At 52.3% G+C, this 17560-nt stretch overlaps 1 protein-coding gene across 9 annotated transcripts in view; it reads left to right on the top strand.

Moving 5' to 3' along the window:
* LOC116949497 (uncharacterized) overlaps positions 1–17074 on the top strand; it is a 142669-nt gene extending 125595 nt beyond the window's left edge. For 8 of the 9 annotated variants that reach the window (XM_076072411.1, XM_076072410.1, XM_076072408.1 and 5 more), the window contains 9 exons: positions 1608–1824; positions 2852–3001; positions 5243–5488; positions 5666–5773; positions 8458–8574; positions 9615–9815; positions 10034–10137; positions 10697–10836; positions 11501–17074. In XM_076072411.1, coding sequence (XP_075928526.1) covers positions 1608–1824; positions 2852–3001; positions 5243–5488; positions 5666–5773; positions 8458–8574; positions 9615–9815; positions 10034–10137; positions 10697–10836; positions 11501–11915 — 1698 coding nt within the window. In that variant the 3' untranslated portion in view covers positions 11916–17074. The remainder of the gene's footprint in view (positions 1–1607; positions 1825–2851; positions 3002–5242; positions 5489–5665; positions 5774–8457; positions 8575–9614; positions 9816–10033; positions 10138–10696; positions 10837–11500) is intronic. The other variant, XM_076072409.1, reaches the window with a different exon arrangement.
* The last annotated feature ends 486 nt before the right edge of the window (positions 17075–17560 follow it).

The following is a 17560-nucleotide window of genomic DNA, read 5'->3' as shown; positions in this document are numbered from 1 at the left end:
AATAATTAGCAGCCCTGCTAATTGCTTGCTCACGCCGCCGCCGTAAATGCTTCGACTGGAAAGGTCTGGAGAGGATAATTTTGGCCTCTTCCAAGCCAGCCAAGCGGGAGTACCCACCTGCACTTTGCCCCACGAAGATGCAACCTGTTGTGTACTGCTGGATGGAGAGAGGCAGGGGGAGGATTTCGGCAACGTGCACCATTTCAGCTGCCACGCCGGGAGATGGGGTCGATCTTGCGACCTCTGGATTGCGAGCAAAGTGTGCGCTACTACTAACCATTACACCACTGGCAGCATCTTGATGATAAGAAGTGTATCTATTTCGGTGCCTCAATCTGCAGGAGTCTTCTTAAATAATTTGATAAGAATATTATTCATGTCATTAAGCGCTATGTTCACACATTAGGAGCGGTAGTGGAACGACCCGAAATCGATTCCAGCTCACGGCCTACATGAGCCGGTCGTGGGCCTCCCCTACGTCGACTCGGACTCAAATGAGTACCCTTTACGATGTGTAAACATCGGCACTGGGGAGACAAAGGCGGTCGGGCGCGGTTGCTGGCCACACACCCCCTCGTGTGCCGTGCCGGCCTTCATAGGTGCTCGCTAACAGCACTTGCCCCCAACAGTCTGCTAAGGCTATACGGGGGGGGGGGTCTTGTCTTTTGTTGACACCAAGGGACACCCTTGCAAAGGTGATGTTCCTCTTCGAGGGATTTTCCATGTGGAATATTCTTGAATGAAGAGAAAAAAATGAAATGCTATCCTCTTCCCGTAGGGTCCCGCATTGATGGTTTCGCCGGTTCTGTTAATGATTGGCAGCAGTGTCGTTTTTAGGAAGACGACCATCCAAATAAACCTAAACAGTAATTCTACACCAAACACACACACACCTGGTGTTGTGTGTCCCAGAATGTCCAATGTCACTATGAAACGCTGACAGTGAGACGCGGAGACTACATCAAAGCGACTTGCGGGGGCGTACTCTGATGACATCGCTGGTATACCTGACAAATGTGCTTTTCATTGTCACTCAAGCGCTGCAGAAAAACCACTAGATCTTTTTTTTATTCTCCGCTTTAAACTCACACGTGTCAGCTCAGGATACACAGCCCCCCTCCCCCCGCCAGGTATATGTTTGTCTGCCAGAAACCATCCTGTAGATCGGAGCCTTGTTGGATTTGTGCGATGCAAGAAAAAAACTCGCGGCGCGGCGTTCGGCTCAATATAACACTCGTCGGTAACGTGCGGCGTCTCCGCAGCGGGATTTTACTTTTGCCCCCGCGCTTTCGTTCATGTTACAGCAAGCCGACACAGCAAATGTAAAGAATACATTTCTGTGTCGCGTTTGGCAAGCCCCCTTTGTTAGCGGTTATGCGCGCGAGCAGGTGCATCCGTGTCCGCGCACGCGCTAGATATCGCGACGCTGCAGCTGCCACCGCTTCATGCGAAGAAATATTCCACGTAAGCGACCCACTTGGTAAAAAAAAAAAACTGCTCGAGTCTTTTTGCCTTTGTGCCTACACGCGCCACCCCCGGTGTCAGCGGTCAACCGTGTGTGTGTGTGCGCGTTCCTCCCCACCCCATCCTGTCCTTTGTTCACATAGATGGCTCGGACAATCGGAAGCTTGCAGCATCAGCAGTCGCACAATCAACAACAACAGCAGCAGCAGCAACAGCAGCAGCAGCAGCGCATGCCGCCTTTTGCGCCTGGCAAACCTCAGCATGGCTTGGGACCCAACCCCGGCCCAATCATCGCTTCCGGTCGCCCGGACCTGCACGCCAAAGACATGAACCCACTGCACTCCTATTCCAGCTTCCTGGGTGAGCCCTAAATCTTCATGCCGAACAGTATGAAACATAAACGATAAAAGCTTAATTGAACTTTTATTTTATTTCACCAGTTGTAAGGCCCAGAGGCTGTGCAGCTCTTTTTCAGAAGCGACCTGGCCATCACAAACGAGATGGCTCATTTAAGTGGCATATCATGTGGAAATTTATAGCAGCCAAAATACTCTAAATGCGTGTTTTCAAATGTGGAGGGAAAAACTAGGGGAGCCGGAGAAATATTGCTTTGAGTGTGATTATTGGAGATGTTCGCCGTTTAAACCCGGCAGCCGCCCCGGTTAATGCTGCCGGTATAATGAACTGGTAAAATATGCACTGGCTGCTTTCACAGTGGACGTTGAAGATCCCATGACGTCATTGCAGCCAGCACACACACGTAGGGCCACGTGTGTGCCCTCGTCCAAATCTACCATATTTGCTAAATTGCTCACAAATGACTGAATTGGGAAGCTACGTTGCAACCATCACCCCTTGCCAGTGGGCTAATGCTCACCTGCTGGTCGGTACTGCATTTACTTTGTGCCTCACAGAGACAGCTGCCACTGTGGGGGTCTCTTTCCCTCCCCCCCCCGGGGCACCTAGTTCTGCGTGGCTATGTTGAACTTCTTCCGCACCGTCCTTAGCCAACCGTGCCAATCAAAGGTGCGGGGGAAAGACGACAAACTAAACTCAAAAAGTAGTCCTAAAGAAATGAGTTTTCAATCTATATTTAAATGTGCATAGCTCCAGTGGCTTCCTAATTTTCGGAAGAGCGTTCCAGACGGCCGCAGAAACGCATCCTGAACGCGCGCGACGCAGTGACCGTCTTTGTTCGATGGCTCGCCAAAAGGCGCTGCGAGGATGACCACAGTTCTATTGATGGTTTATGGCCCTTGATGAGATCAGCAAGGTATTTGTGGCAAGCACTTTTGAGTGCGGTATAATTAAGTTGGGCAGATGGTTTTGACGACGTTTTGCCGAATCTCATCTCATCCACCCCTCCTGCGCCTACCCACGTGCCCAGCGCCAGCCTTGGGAGACAGCGTGGCAGACTTCGGCAGCCTCGGACTAAAGGAGCCCACTCAGTCGCGGCTCAGTCAGTGGACCGTAAGCTCCGGGATGGACTCTCTGCCCGGCGGAATGCACTCCTTGGACCAGGGGCACGGCAAGTCAGGTCAATTCCTTGTTTGCACGACAACTCCGGGTTTTTCCCAAAAGGATCCGGCCAGCCATGCTCACTGCGCTCGCACTCGGCCTCACACACACGCACACCCTGACCGTCACCCGCACAAACCCTCGCATGCCCTCGTTCACTTGCTCGCTCACTCACTCATCTTAACCTGCTCGCACCACCACACTCGTGCTCTCTCACTCGGGCTCCCACACTCACCTTGTCACACTCTGCCTCACACAATCCCACTCCTTGGATAAGCACAGTTGGCTACGTACAGTGCAAAAGAAGTTCAAAATACAGGAACTCCTCTACTTACGAACGGGTTAGGTTCCAGAGGTGTCTTCATAAGTCGATTTTTTCGTAAGTCCAACGTTACTCCTGTCGATTCCAAACATGTTGTACGGCATGTACACTAAACACAGGGAATGGCTTTTAAAAGTTGTATAATCTTCTGTAGATGTTGATGCCACTGGTTCTTCACGTTCTGTAGATGTCACTGGTTCTTCACGTTTTGTAGATGTAGATGCCACTGGTTCTTCACGTTCTGCAGATGTAGATGCAACTAGTTCTTCACGTTCTGCAGATGTAGATGCCACTGGTTCTTCACGTTCTGCAGATGTAGATGTTACTGGTTCTTCACGTTCTGCAGATGTAGATGCCACTGGTTCTTCACGTTCTGCAGATGTAGATGTTACTGGTTCTTCACGTTCTGCAGATGTAGATGCCACTGGTTCTTCACGTTCTGCAGATGTAGATGTTACTGGTTCTTCACGTTCTGCAGATGTAGATGCCACTGGTTCTTCACGTTCTGCAGATGTAGATGCCACTGGTTCTTCACATTCTGCAGATGTAGATATTACTGGTTCTTCACGTTCTGCAGATGTAGAACCACTGGTTCTTCACGTTCTGTAGATGTTGATGCCACTGGTTCTTCACGTTCTGCAGATGTAGATGCCACTGGTTCTTCACGTTCTGCAGATGTAGATGCCACTGGTTCTTCACGTTCTGTACATGTAGATGCCACTGGTTCTTCACGTTCTGTACATGTAGATGCCACTGGTTCTTCACGTTCTGTACATGTAGATGCCACTAGTTCTTCACGTTCTGCGGATGTCGATGCCACCACCGCCATCTGTTGCGCAGCAATTGAACTTACGACTCTCGGTCCGAACAGGCAACTGGCCATACAGATAGCTTTGTTCGTATCTCTGAAAGTTCGTAAGTCGAATGTTCGGACGTAGAGGAATCTTTGAACTTACTAATCCTGGTTCACACTTTCCCTTCAACACTCGGTCTGCACACTCTCTCGCGCGCTCGCCCTCGGGTGCTTCGCCCTCAAACCAACACTTTGTCCTGAGTCCTGCTTCTTGCGTACCTGCTCACATGCTCTTTCCCCCGCACCCTGTGGCTCGCGCGCTGTCACCGCACACACGACCCTGACACGCGCTAGCCCACCTGCGCACACCCATGTATCCCTCCAGCCTTTTAACAACAGCCGAAGTTGAGAACTTTTAGAAACTTGACACTGCTGTGCACGACGCTGTTATTCGCAAACGGTCGCGCCATGCTGATGGAATGCTTTTACCGTGATGGAGTACCGGCCCTGGTTCCACGCTGGCGCAAGTGCAAATGTATGCAATGATTCATCAGTTAAATAACTAGCATAGAAGGCATTGTTTTAAGGCAGGGGTGGGGAACCTTTTCCTTACTGAGTAGGTGGAACAGGACTTTCCAATAGTGAATGACTTGCCCCGTGCTGAAATTATTAACTCTGTGTTGTTGCCAGGTCAAAAAATATTCCCCTCTAGTACCTGATGACTGCAGCAGCTAAGATGCTCGGAGTGACGCATTAACATCATTTGTGAGACTTTGGTTTGAAGTGGTAGGCCTCGTGTGGCCACGGGCCATGCGAGGTGGACATGAAGTCACGGGCCCTGTAAAATTATATTCTCAAAGGCCGTAAGTTCCCTCTCCTGATATAGGCACATCCGCTAATTATTTTACACAAAGTCAACCCATTTATAAATAACACTATGGCCTTAAAAGGATAACATAAATACTAAGTAGGGCCATTGCCCAGACCGTGTTATATATTTTTCCTGTGACGTTTTGTTTAAGATTTTTATTTGGGCTTGTGCACCCCACTGCCAGTCACGGTGGAACAATCTAATTAGTCTAATTCATCTTTGAGTTAACTCGCCTGCGTCGTCTCGCTCCTGTGTGGCCTTGCATGCAAAGCAGTGAGCGGGTTGGCCAAGCTCTCGCTGGACGACCAGGCCTTCGGCCCTTACTCGATGCTGCAGGGCGTCAGCGACGACCCGGCTAGCCCGCTAGCGCCGCTCGCCAACGGCTGGGGCAACACCAAGCCCGGGCATCCTCCTCCGTCTTCGTCATCCTCGTCTTCATCCTCCTCCGCCTCCTCTTCGTCCTCCGTGTCCGACAAGCACCCACACAGCCCCACCCCGGCACCCGTGGGCTGGCCTCCAGGTGATCGGATGGATCAAAAACAATGCGTAAACATAAATTATGAACACAAATTAAATAAACGATGTCGTTATGAGTACCGTGTTAGAGTTGCCCACCTCTCCCCCCCCCCCAACTGACACGGACTTTTCCCCCGCGCACTGCGCATGCTATCGTTCCACCCCCCCACCCCCCGTGTAGAGTTCCGCCCTGGTGAGCCGTGGAAAGGACTGCAGCACGGGCAAAGCGACGTGGAGTCCAACCTGACCCCTGGAGGAGGAGCCGCATTACTCAGGGACAGGGGCGCAGGCAAGGGCACGACACGTCACTCTCATTTATACCTACCTTGTTGAGCCCGAACGGGACCACCGTGGTACGTGGTTGCTTTTCCGCTGGCGATTTGTTGCGCCGAGCCCGGAACCAAACGGTGATGCGCGGGCCCTTTCAAGATGTCTAAATCTAGCTTGGGGTGCCAAGCTGGGCCAGCAGCGGGGTGGGGGGGGGTGGCTAACGACATGTTTGTTGCTCGCAACGCCTGTCAGTAAAACCCAAAAACCGTGTCACCCGCGCGCCATCTGCACGTGACTCGACTCGTCCATTGCGGGGTGTGACGTCAGCCAAACACCTGACACCGCAGCTCCGGGGTCCTGCTAGGCTGGCTCGGGCACAGTGCCAGAACTGCTTGGTTGTACGGTGGAGGAGAAGGGGGTCAGTGGTGTGAGAGATGTTTTAAACTCGGGTACACTGTGTTCGGGACGAAGGTCTTCAAAGTTTCTGTACCCCCCCCCCTTCCCTTCGTTGCGATTTGTGTTCCGTACCGGGCTCCCATTTAAATATATTTGTTTTTAAAGTAGGCACGTGCAGATCCACCCTCCTCTCCACGATTCCATGAATCCGCCACAATTCTCTTGGGGTTCATGTTGAGAATCTCAAGTGGATTTTTTTTTAATGTTCTCATGGTTTGCGTCAAACTGGGTTCTTCAATTGGTGGCCCCTGGGACGGATGTGGCTTTTTGAGGGGCCTGCCTAGACGTACAGTTGACAGATTTTTAAATGAAAGAGATGTGAACTAGGGAGAGAGGTTAGAGCTATAGGCAGAACATAAAGGTGATCTCTTGTACGCAGCTCTGTAGCCACAATTTTGCAAGTTGGGGCATTCCACTAACGATTGGTTGCCAAGTGGTAATTGCTTATATTACAGTGCCGCAGGGTCATAGGCGTCGCCGGTAATAGGGCCGCAGACAATTGGCCCTTCTCCTGTGCCGTAATTGTGTACTTTCTGTGCACTTGCTGTGTATTTAAAGGTTCCAACATCAGCACACGGGGGCCTTGATGTCACCTTGTTCAATAGAGTAGAATACGGACTCGATAACACCAGGATTTTTGTCCACTATTTTATTGGTACCTCCTAGCCATATCTACACGTGTCATGGGTGTCTCCTAGCCATATCTACACGTGTCATGGGTGTCTCCTAGCCATATCTGCACGTGTCATAGGTGTCTCCTAGCCATATCTACACGTGTCATGGGTGTCTCCTAGCCATATCTACACGTATCATGGGTGTCTCCTAGCCATATCTACACGTGTCATGGGTGTCTCCTAGCCATATCTGCACGTGTCATGGGTGTCTCCTAGCCATGTCTACACGTGTCATGGGTGTCTCCTAGCCATATCTACACGTGTCAAGGGTGTCTCCTAGCCATATTTACACGTGTCATGGGTGTCTCCTAGCCATATCTGCACGTGTCAAGGGTGTCTCCTAGCCATATCTACACGTGTCAAGGGTGTCTCCTAGCCATATTTACACGTGTCATGGGTGTCTCCTAGCCATATCTACACGTGTCATGGGTGTCTCCTAGCCATATCTACACGTGTCAAGGGTGTCTCCTAGTCATATCTACACGTGTCATGGGTGTCTTCTAGCCATATCTACACGTGTCATGGGTGTCTCCTAGCCATATCTACACGTGTCAAGGGTGTCTCCTAGCCATATCTACACGTGTCAAGGGTGTCTCCTAGCCATATTTACACGTGTCATGGGTGTCTCCTAGCCATATCTACACGTGTCATGGGTGTCTCCTAGCCATATCTACACGTGTCATGGGTGTCTCCTAGCCATATCTGCACGTGTCATGGGTGTCTCCTAGCCATGTCTACACGTGTCATGGGTGTCTCCTAGCCATATCTACACGTGTCAAGGGTGTCTCCTAGCCATATTTACACGTGTCATGGGTGTCTCCTAGCCATATCTACACGTGTCAAGGGTGTCTCCTAGCCATATCTACATGTGTCAAGGGTGTCTCCTAGCCATATTTACACGTGGCATGGGTGTCTCCTAGCCATATCTACACGTGTCATGGGTGTCTCCTAGCCATATCTACACGTTTCAAGGGTGTCTCCTAGCCATATCTACACGTGTCATGGGTGTCTTCTAGCCATATCTACACGTGTCATGGGTGTCTCCTAGCCATATCTACACGTGTCATGGGTGTCTCCTAGCCATATCTACACGTGTCATGGGTGTCTCCTAGCCATATCTATACGTGTCAAGGGTGTCTCCTAGCCATATCTACACGTGTCGTGGGTGTCTTCTAGCCATATCTACACGTGTCATGGGTGTCTCCTAGCCATGTCTATATGTGTCAAGGGTGTCTCCTAGCCATGTCTACACGTGTCATGGGTGTCTCCTAGCCATGTCTACACGTGTCATAGGTGTCTCCTAGCCATATCTACATGTGTCAAGGGTGTCTCCTAGCCATATCTACACGTGTCATGGGTGTCTCCTAACCATGTCTAGTCAAGTGTCATGGGTGTCTCCTAACCATGTCTAGTCACGTGTCATGGGTGTCTCCTAACCATGTCTAGTCACGTGTCATGGGTGTTTCCTAGCCATGTCTAGTCACGTTGTGGTTGTCCGTACACCCCCGACACCCCCACCGTGGCTGCACGCCTGGCACCACCACTAACTCTTTATCGGCCGCTGTTTGTGCAGGGTCCATGTCGTCGTCATCTCTCAACGCCACAACGCTGCCTTCCTCCAGTGCCTGGTCCCTCGGTGCCTCTGGCCACAGCCACCGCAATGGCTTCACCCCCTCATTCTCTGCTGCAGGTGCTGTGGGACCTGATGCTCTTATCTCGTTTATTCTTTAATTCTTATTCACTTGCCGAACGCGTTGCATTGTTAGGTGCGCCCCGCCAATAACCAAATCGCCCGGAATGCGCCAGAATCCGGTCAGGTCTTGGAAGCTAAGCTGGGTTGAGCCGGGACTGTGCTTGGATGGGCAACCACCACCATGTCTGAAACAGGCATTTTTGGGCTGCTGCGGGGCTATGTTGTCAGCAGATGGCAGCAGTGCAGCAAACTCCGGTGTTGCACTGTGCTGTGCTGCAACTTCTGTGCTCCCCACCCCATCAATTATCACTGGATAATGTGTGGCGAAGTATGGTCAATAAGCCCTCGCGGACCCACGCAGCGTCGGGTAGCCGTCATCCAGCAGTGGATTGATGAGAGGGCTGTACATGTACATCCATAGCATCCCATATATTCGCGCTCGGTTATGCATTAGAGCTCCCCCCTTATGATTGGCCACAGCCTACCCTGTTGAGAGCTAGAATATTCACTATCCTCCTACCCGCCACCAAGATTACTACAGAACTGTATTGACAATGCCTAGCGTGGCGCACACTTAATCATCTGTCGGGTCCTTACTGCCTTGGTGTAATGGTAAAGCCACACTGGACTTATAATACAGAGGTCACCACATAGCAGGATGAATGAGTAACGTCACAGTCGATCGGTAAGGTCGTGTGTGTTGAGGAAAAGTGTGGGTACTCCCACCCCTTCCAAGGTATTTGTTCTGTGTGGATGAGTAGGCCAAATACTCTCTCGAGGGGCTCTCCAGAGCTTCCTCTAGTGGAGGAGACCCTTCCGCCAGCAGTGGCATTTGCAAGCAGTTGCAGGGGCTGCACTTTTACCCCTGTGTCTTTACGTGAACTGCACCACTCACTCCCTGCTGTTCCTTTGCATCTGCCGTGCCCCTCATCCCCCGCCCCCCCACAAACTCTTACAACCCACCCACAACGCCCCCTACCCACAACCCCATCGCCACAACCCGCCGCAACCCACCCACACAACCTCTTCCCCCACAGCCAAAATCTCAGAGGCTAAGTCGGCGTGGACTCCCGGTGCGTCCCTGAGCCACGAGCTGTGGAAGGTGCCGCTGAACGGGGGGGGCCGCGGGCTGTCCGGTGGGCCTCGGCCACCGCCGGGCCTTCCCGGGCTCAGGCAGCCGTCGCTGTGGCCCTCGGGACGCTGGGAAGGCACTGAGGCAGGCCGTCTCCCCCCGCCAGGTGAGGAAGAAGAGGAGGAGGCGGCGCTGTGACGAGGACATTAGAAGGTCGCACTCATTACACACAGACGTAAAGTGGCGGATTACGATGTTCAAATGGATCGTACGACTCGATCGACTAAATCGTTCCTAAGCTGTGGCCTTCTCCCCAATCGCTTTCAAGTCGACACGACGTTGCGAACTCCTCTTGCGTTTCTCCGCTTGCCTCCGTCTCCGAAGCGTCGAGTTGGAGCGGCGATTCCTGCGGCGGTGGCGGCGGCGGCGGCGGCGGCGGCCTGGGTCGTTCCAGCACCTGGCTGGTGCTGCGCAACCTCACCCCGCAGGTAACGAGGGAGGGGGGGGGCGGAGGGTGGTGGTGGGGGGGGTGGGGGTCGCGCACGGTTTCGCCACTCAACCGCCCGTCAGGAGCTTCCTCGACTCCTGCCTTGGCCGCAAGGTGGGGGGGGGGACCCTTAGCCGTGGTTGCTATCGAACGGCCCCCGGTTAAAAGCGCCTCCGATGAAGTCGCCCCCAGAAGGCGGGGGGGCTACCCCCCCCCCCCCCCCCCCCCCACTCTTCTCAAACTTCAGGAGTTGCCACGGCTCGCCAGGGGGGGACGGGGTAGGGGACAGTGCAGCAAAATTAATGTCTTTTCTCGCGTCAAATTGCTACTTGCTCTCAGTGCAAGCGTCATTTACTTTAAAAAAATTGGTCTTCACGTCAACTCGTGTTTTTAGCCGACCTTGGGGGCTGACCAGAGGACGGAGTCGAGGATGCAACGTCAGCGGCATCCGTCGCAACGGCTCTTTGACCTTTGCGGGTGAGCGAGGAGCACCTCGCGAAATGTTTACAACGCCGCCCTTCCGACCGCCCCCCTCCCCGTGCCGTGTTGCACGCGTGCAGATCGACGGCTCGACGCTGCGCACGCTCTGCATGCAGCACGGCCCTCTCATCACCTTCCACCTGAGCCTGGCGCACGGCAACGCCCTCGTGTGCTACAGCTCCATCGCCGAGGCGGCAAAGGCCCAGAAGTCCTTGCACATGTGAGTACGAGGGGGGTGTGTGCGCGTGTCAACGACTTGGGGGTGTCCGTTACTCGCTAGTGTGTTTATGCGTTTGTGAGCATGCCTGTCTGCAATGCAATGTAGTGGTGAGCTGGAGTGGAACGGTTGGCGCACTGCGCTACGAACCCAGTGGCCAGAGTTCGATTCCCGCTCATCGCCAACACCAATTACGAATATCTGAACCGGTCCTGGGTGTCCCCTAGGTCGACTTCGGCCTCAAATGAATAGCTGTTGCCGTGTGTAAACATGGCCACTGGGGAGACAGGCAGTTGGGCGTGGTGCTGTCCACCCACCCGCTCGTGTGCCGTGCTCGCGAACAGCACTTGCCCCAACAGTCTGTTAAGGCTATACGGGGGGATCTTTGTCTCCGTTGTCTGCAATTTAAGCGTAGCGGTTAGTGTGCCGCGCTACGAATCCGGCGACCCGAGTTCGATTCCTCCTCATGGCCAGCATCGGCGGCTGATATCTGAAACCAATCCTGGGCACCCTTCTGTGTTCGCCTGCTGCTGCGCTGTTTATACATCGCATCCCAGCACCGTGCGGTGCATCTATAAACTATTGCCACCGTGGTGCAGCGTACCTCACAAACACGAGCTCTTATCGTCCTCACGTCCACACCCCCCCCCCCACCCACGTGGCCTAGGTGCGTGCTGGGAAACACCACCATCGTGGCGGAGTTCGCCACTGACGAGGAGATCAGCCGTTTCTTCTCTCAGCCGGGACATTCGGCCGCTCCGGGCTGGCCGCCGGCGCCCGGCCCAGCGCCGTCCTCCAACCTCGACTCGGTCAACGGCGGCCAAGGTCAAGGCCGGGGGCCGGTGTCGGCCGACAACTGGAGCGTGGGCGACGAGGGGGGCGGCACCGGCTCCCTGTGGAGCGTGCCGTCCCCGTACAATTCGGCGGCGCCGTCCGCCAGCGCTGGCATGTGGGGCGGCGGCAACGGCGGCAACGGCGGCAACGGCGGCGGAGACGGGACGCGTGGCAGGCTCGGCAGCCCGCCACCACCTCCCCTAAATTCCTTCTTGCCCGGGGACCTGCTCGGAGGGGAGGCCATGTGAAACGTGCCGTGTGCTTTTTGGTCGGCGGCGGGGGGGAAGGCTTGGAAAGTTCCGCGAGGGGGGGGGTGCCCCGACGGGTTTTGCTGGCGCGTTGGTGTTGGTGGGAGGACGGGGTGGCGAGGACTCTCGGCGCCAGCTTCTTCGCGCCTCCTTCAGCCGACGCCTTCCGAGACGGCGTTGGCGCCCGAGGGGGGAGGTTCTCGCCGGCGGCGACCGCCACGCCGCCGCCGCCGCCGCCATGGTTTGGTGGGGGGGGGGGGGCGACATGGAACGCGCAAAGGAGGGACGTTTGTCCATTTCTCACGCAAATGACAAAACAACAAAAGAAAAAAAGAATTGACCTGAATCATTCTCATCACTTATAGCACTTTCTGTGGGGAAAACAAAAAAAACAGATACTATGAATACTACAGTGTAATTTCAGTGAACTTCATAATCTAGATTTTCACACTAGCACTCGGCTGTGGTTGAGAGGATGATGCAGCCCAGTCTCTTAATACCTTTTTGTAGAAAGGATTTCGTACGTGACTTTACTGGTTTGAGCGTTTACGCTTGACGTGCAAACACTATGGTTTGGAAGCCAATGGAAGTGGAATGGAAAGTGAAACGAACACATTACAAACAAGGGGGAGTTGGTGGGACGGGGACGGGGCGGGGGGGGGTTTGTATTTTACTTTTCCAATGCCTTGCGGGTGGGTGTAGTGGGGGGGGGGGCGCGAGCCAAATCCACAGCTTGTAGTGAACACTCGCACACACGCACAACACACACTCTTCCTCTGTTTGCAAAAGATAGGGAGCCAGTATATGTATTAGTACTGTACATTCCTTTCCCTGCTGCTTACGGCCCCCCCCCCCACCTTATTTAGTAGCGCCCCCCCACACAGTGCCGTGGGCCACTCTGTCTGGGTCACGAGCATACTGCACAAGTCATTCAACCGTGGCAGAATCCTGCAAGAAGCCGAGACAAAACAGGCCCCGAGCATCTTACTACAATGCCACTGGAACCCCCCCCCCGCCCGCCCCTTCCTTTACCGACCCTCACTCACTGGGCAGGTGGCAGCAGCAGTGGCGGAGTCGCAAGAATCCCGTGACCCACAAACTCCACGTCGCTAGGCCACCCCAGACTGATCACGTCCTCTTGTCTCTTCACCCCCACCCTCCCCCCCGGTCCGCCCCCACTCCTAGCACCTAGACTCCACACGTCTCTCTCTCTCTCTGTCCACCCGGCACTCCCGCACGCCGTCCTCTTTGCAGGTTCACCGAGTCCTCGCTACTACTGCTACTCTATGCTCCTATGCAAAAATGGCCAGAGAGGCATTGAGATTATACAAATGCCGCCGGTACGATTGCACACAAAACCCTCCCTCGCGAGTCTTCTGTGAAATTCTAGATGCTTGGGAAAAAAAACGTTCTCAAAAAAAAAAAAACTTAACTTGGAGCGTGCATAGTTTACAAGACCCTGGCGTTTGAGCAACAACGGGTTGGTGCCGCGCGCGTGGCAAATCAAACTGCGGACTGTTTAGGCGGAAGCCACTAAGCCGGATTTTTGTGGGTGGGTTGGAGTGGCGACGAGGTGGTGGCGGTTGGATGCCGTGGCAGTTTGAACAGATGTCACGCCGTGCACGCGCGTGTGGTTCATTTGACGGAAGACGCCCGATAGCAGCTTCACATTGCCTTGGACATTGCAAATTTGGTGTTCAGCTCGAGTCGTCCACTGCACTGCCACACGCCGAGAGGAGGCCTCTTCACGCACGGCAGCGAAAATCCACGTGGCACTCCGGGAGGTGCCGGGTGGGTGGGTGGGGGGTTCAGCCGGTGTTCAGGTCACTGCGCTTGTTGTCAGCACCGTTTCTTTTTCTGCAAGCAATTGTGCCCCGGGGCCACCGCGCGCTACCGAGCGGCGCTCGCTCGTGTGCCGTCGCGCCCCCCACCTTCCCCCCACCTTCCCCCCACCTCGCCCCCCCCCCCCCCCCCCCAGCATTGGCGGAGGGTCTCTCCGTTGCGCGGGGGTGGGGTCCGTCCGTCTCATTCGCATCGTCACGTCCGTTCCCCCCTGTGCGGCTTATCTCAGTCCTACCGCAACGGTTTGCACACATCTCGAATCATCTTCTCCAAAGTGCTCGCAGTTTCCAACTTTAAAAAAAAAAATCATGATGAATTTTAAAACAACAAAAAACTTTTCTGACTTTCGTTTTGCTTGTGTTTCTGTGGCGCAGTAGGCTGCTCTGGTTGTGTGTAAACGTTGCAGTATCTTGTTTGAGCTGAAGCCAATCGAGCCCTACTTTCTCTCTACAATAGCAATCATACGGGGGGGGCCCGCATTTCGCAGAATGTAAAGTTTATCGCTGGTATCTCAACAGGTTGGGCTTTGGGAGTTGAGAATCGGGACACTTACGTGAGCACACTGGTGATTTTCAAAGCCTGTGGTTATGACCATCATCTTCTTGCATCCAAAACATATCGAGTCCAATACTTGAATCATTCAGGCCAAATAAAAAGTAAAAAAAAAAAAGTTTTTGGGAGGGTTTTTTTGATGTTGATGAAAACCACATTAATAGCGCTGAGCCGGGTACAGCTTAGCAAGCAAGCGGCAGAAGAAGAAGAAGAAAAATCCCTTTAGATTCCTTAGAGGACAATTTTTTTTTTAGTAGTCGTAATTAGTAAGTGTGTGGTGTACTTGGTTAGTCGATATGTCGTGGTTCCCGGTGTTGTTGCGCTGTACAGACGCGGTGACTCGCCACCGTGCGCTCGCGTTGTCGATGTCGGTTCTTGGCAATGCACTGAGCGCATCGCTGCCAAGCGATGCGCGCTAAAGGAACCCTTCCCCCTCTCCCCCTGCAGGCGACGCTTCACGTTTAAAACGCAGTTTACTTGACGAGTGTTTTAATCACAATTGTTATAACTTCCCCCGGTTTCGTTTTAGTTGACATTTAACTCATCCCCTCCCCCCAAATTTTAGTTAATCTCCCATCAATCATGAAGGCGTTAGACCGCGAGAGCTCCAACCTCCGAACCTAATGCTACGTTGTTTTGTTTAATTTCCGGAAGAGGAGGAAGGAAAAATAACTTAAACAAAGCTTTGAAAGACAAGAAAACGTTTTACGTTACGGAAAAAAAAATGAAAAAAAAGTTGAAAATCTAAAAAAAAATGTAAACGCCGTCGTCGTCGTCATCATCGTCGATCGTGGTGAAGCTTTTGCACCGTTCTCGTGGAGTGGCGGTGAATGAGAAGTTGGTAATCAATGTGCACTTGAGAGAGAGCGAGAGAGTAGCATTGCTACCCCCCCCCCCCCTCTGGCCAGAGAAGAATGAAGGCTTTTTTTTGAGAATTAAAAAAAGCAAAGCAAAGCACTTGCAGAAGAGCCCTGGATGTAAGTTGGGAGGAGCCTGAAAGATTCCAGGCACCCTCTTGTTTACAGAACTTTCTTCCTGGATCTTGAGCTTTCACTCGTTACAAAAAAAAAAGACTTTTTAGTTTAAAATGAAAAATTCAACCCCCCCCACCACCTGTACGGCCAAGTCGCCCCCCACAGTACACGGTTGCGGGAAGAATAAAGAACGTACGACCTTGGAAGTGTGAAAACTGTTGTCGAAGCCATTGGATGGGATCCCTGTCGTTTGGTTTTCCACCAAAAAAAAAGCCGAGCGAGCGAAGGAAAGATGTTGTTGTCATTATTATTTAAGAAGACGAAAAAAACAATTCTGAAGCAAAGAGAAATAAAACTCAGGTTCCCATCAGAGGAGAGGCGCCTTTCTCTGAACCCTTTATAACCTCCAGCCATTAAAAAAAAATGGTAATCCTCTGCTGCGTTGTAATTTTGCATTAACGGTAATCGCCTGCCAAAACGTGAGGAGCCCAAGTCGTCCCCGTAGCGCGTGAAAGTTTGGTTGCATTCTATACGGGAGGTGGCAAGCCCTGATTGGTCTCCATAACCCTGTTGTCTCGCGACCACTGCAACCACAGTTGTCGCCGAGTCTTAATAATTTGATTTTCTTTCAAGTTTGTTGGGGTGGTGGGGGGGGTTGCTTTCTTTGTTTGCTGCCATAAACGTGCGCAAAGTGTTAGTCCCGTTTTGCACATTTCGGTACAACAACAAATGGGGAAAATTTAAAACAAATCTTTTTCCAAACACCGCTTTGGTGGTGGTCGTGCAAGCTCTCTTAGTTGCCTGCAGCATTTGCGCCGCGCATGTAATAAAAGGGGACCGGGTTTTTGGCACCTCCTGCTTGGAATTCAATCTCGCTTGAACCGACCGGGCTATGTGGTTGTGTGCCGACAAAAAGTGCAAAGTTTTTCAATCATGCTTTACGTGTTTGTTTATTTGATAGTATTAGTGGACGAAAATGAAGGTTTGTTACTTGTTACAAGTGCACTGCCGACACGTTTTTCTTGTTTGGAGGTTTTATGTTATAATAATTATCATCACCAAGTTGTGGATTATTCGATGTGTCCCCCCCCTCCCTCCCAAGGGAATTTCGCGTTGGTGTTGAGCGCGTGTGGTTAGGTTTCATTGCCGATTTCTTTGGCTGCTGTGTGCTTATGGAAAAAAAAATAAGGCTGATGTAGCAAACTTAGCGGCTCTAGAGAGACTATGCATAATTGAAGTTCAAAAAAACGAGACGAGAAATATTTACAAATGTTTTTGCCCGTTACCCTTTGTTCCCGTTACTCGATTTGAACTCGTGTGTGGTCATACGAGCACGGGGGAGGGGTAACGTGTAAGTATGGTGTAGTAGGATTATAAACAACAACAAAGTGATAACTTAATTTACACCCGGGTTTAGAGGACAGGCGTTTGTGAGCAAGAAAAAAATGTTTTGACTTGAAACTCCATGAGACGTCAAAGATGATGCTGCCTTGTCAAGAAACGAGACCTCGACTAAACGGCGCGGAGTTTGGTGCATTTAAAACGTCGATTAGGTACTTACAACAAACAACGTTTTTTTTGCTGATTGAGAATGTTACCATAATGTGAAGCAGTTACAGTACTTTAAAACAAGTTGACTCATTTTAAGAATAAATGTCTTGCTTAGCACACGTTTAGTTTCTCTGTGGCTCCTTGTATTAACGTGCCAAATTTTTGCCAGTGTACGATAATGCTTACGGCCTGTGTTGCTGAATAACGAGTGTTGAAAGCAGCATAAATGTGGGTACTGTGCATGCGTGTTTCTTTCTTGTGTGGCTGTGTGTGTGTGCCAACGTACGCATGTGTACGTCAGAGAATGAGCAGGCTTACCGCAGCCTTCGCTCGGAGGTGGAGAGCCGTGCGGCGCTGCAATGATGGGTGGTGGTCACGGGTTGCTAAGGAGATGGAGTTTGCCTCAGTAACCCGCGATCACATATCACTCTAACTCCTTCAAAAAGGAACTTTCAGTGCCTCACCTATCATCATCATTAGGGGAAAAGAAAGGTGATCCGATCTCTGACCCCCAGGAACAGGCTTGCAGATTTGCTGAGCATTTCTGTGAGGTCTTGGGGGAGGGGAAATCCCTTGGCCTGGAAAGCATCATGGGGCAAAGTGGGGATGACCCTGCTGAGGCTGCGGTGCCTCAAATATTGAAAGAAGTCGTCACTCCCTGTGAGTGGCTTGCTGAAGTTCCATCTGTCGAAGTACAGAAGGTCATCCAGAGTCTAAGAGTAGGAA

Source organism: Petromyzon marinus, chromosome 37 (genome assembly GCF_048934315.1).
Source record: "Petromyzon marinus isolate PM22_M1 ecotype Great Lakes invasive population chromosome 37, UKy_Petmar_22M1.pri1.0, whole genome shotgun sequence".
In the NCBI taxonomy this organism is placed as follows: domain Eukaryota; kingdom Metazoa; phylum Chordata; class Hyperoartia; order Petromyzontiformes; family Petromyzontidae; genus Petromyzon; species Petromyzon marinus.
This window is presented reverse-complemented; position numbering and strand designations above follow the sequence as displayed.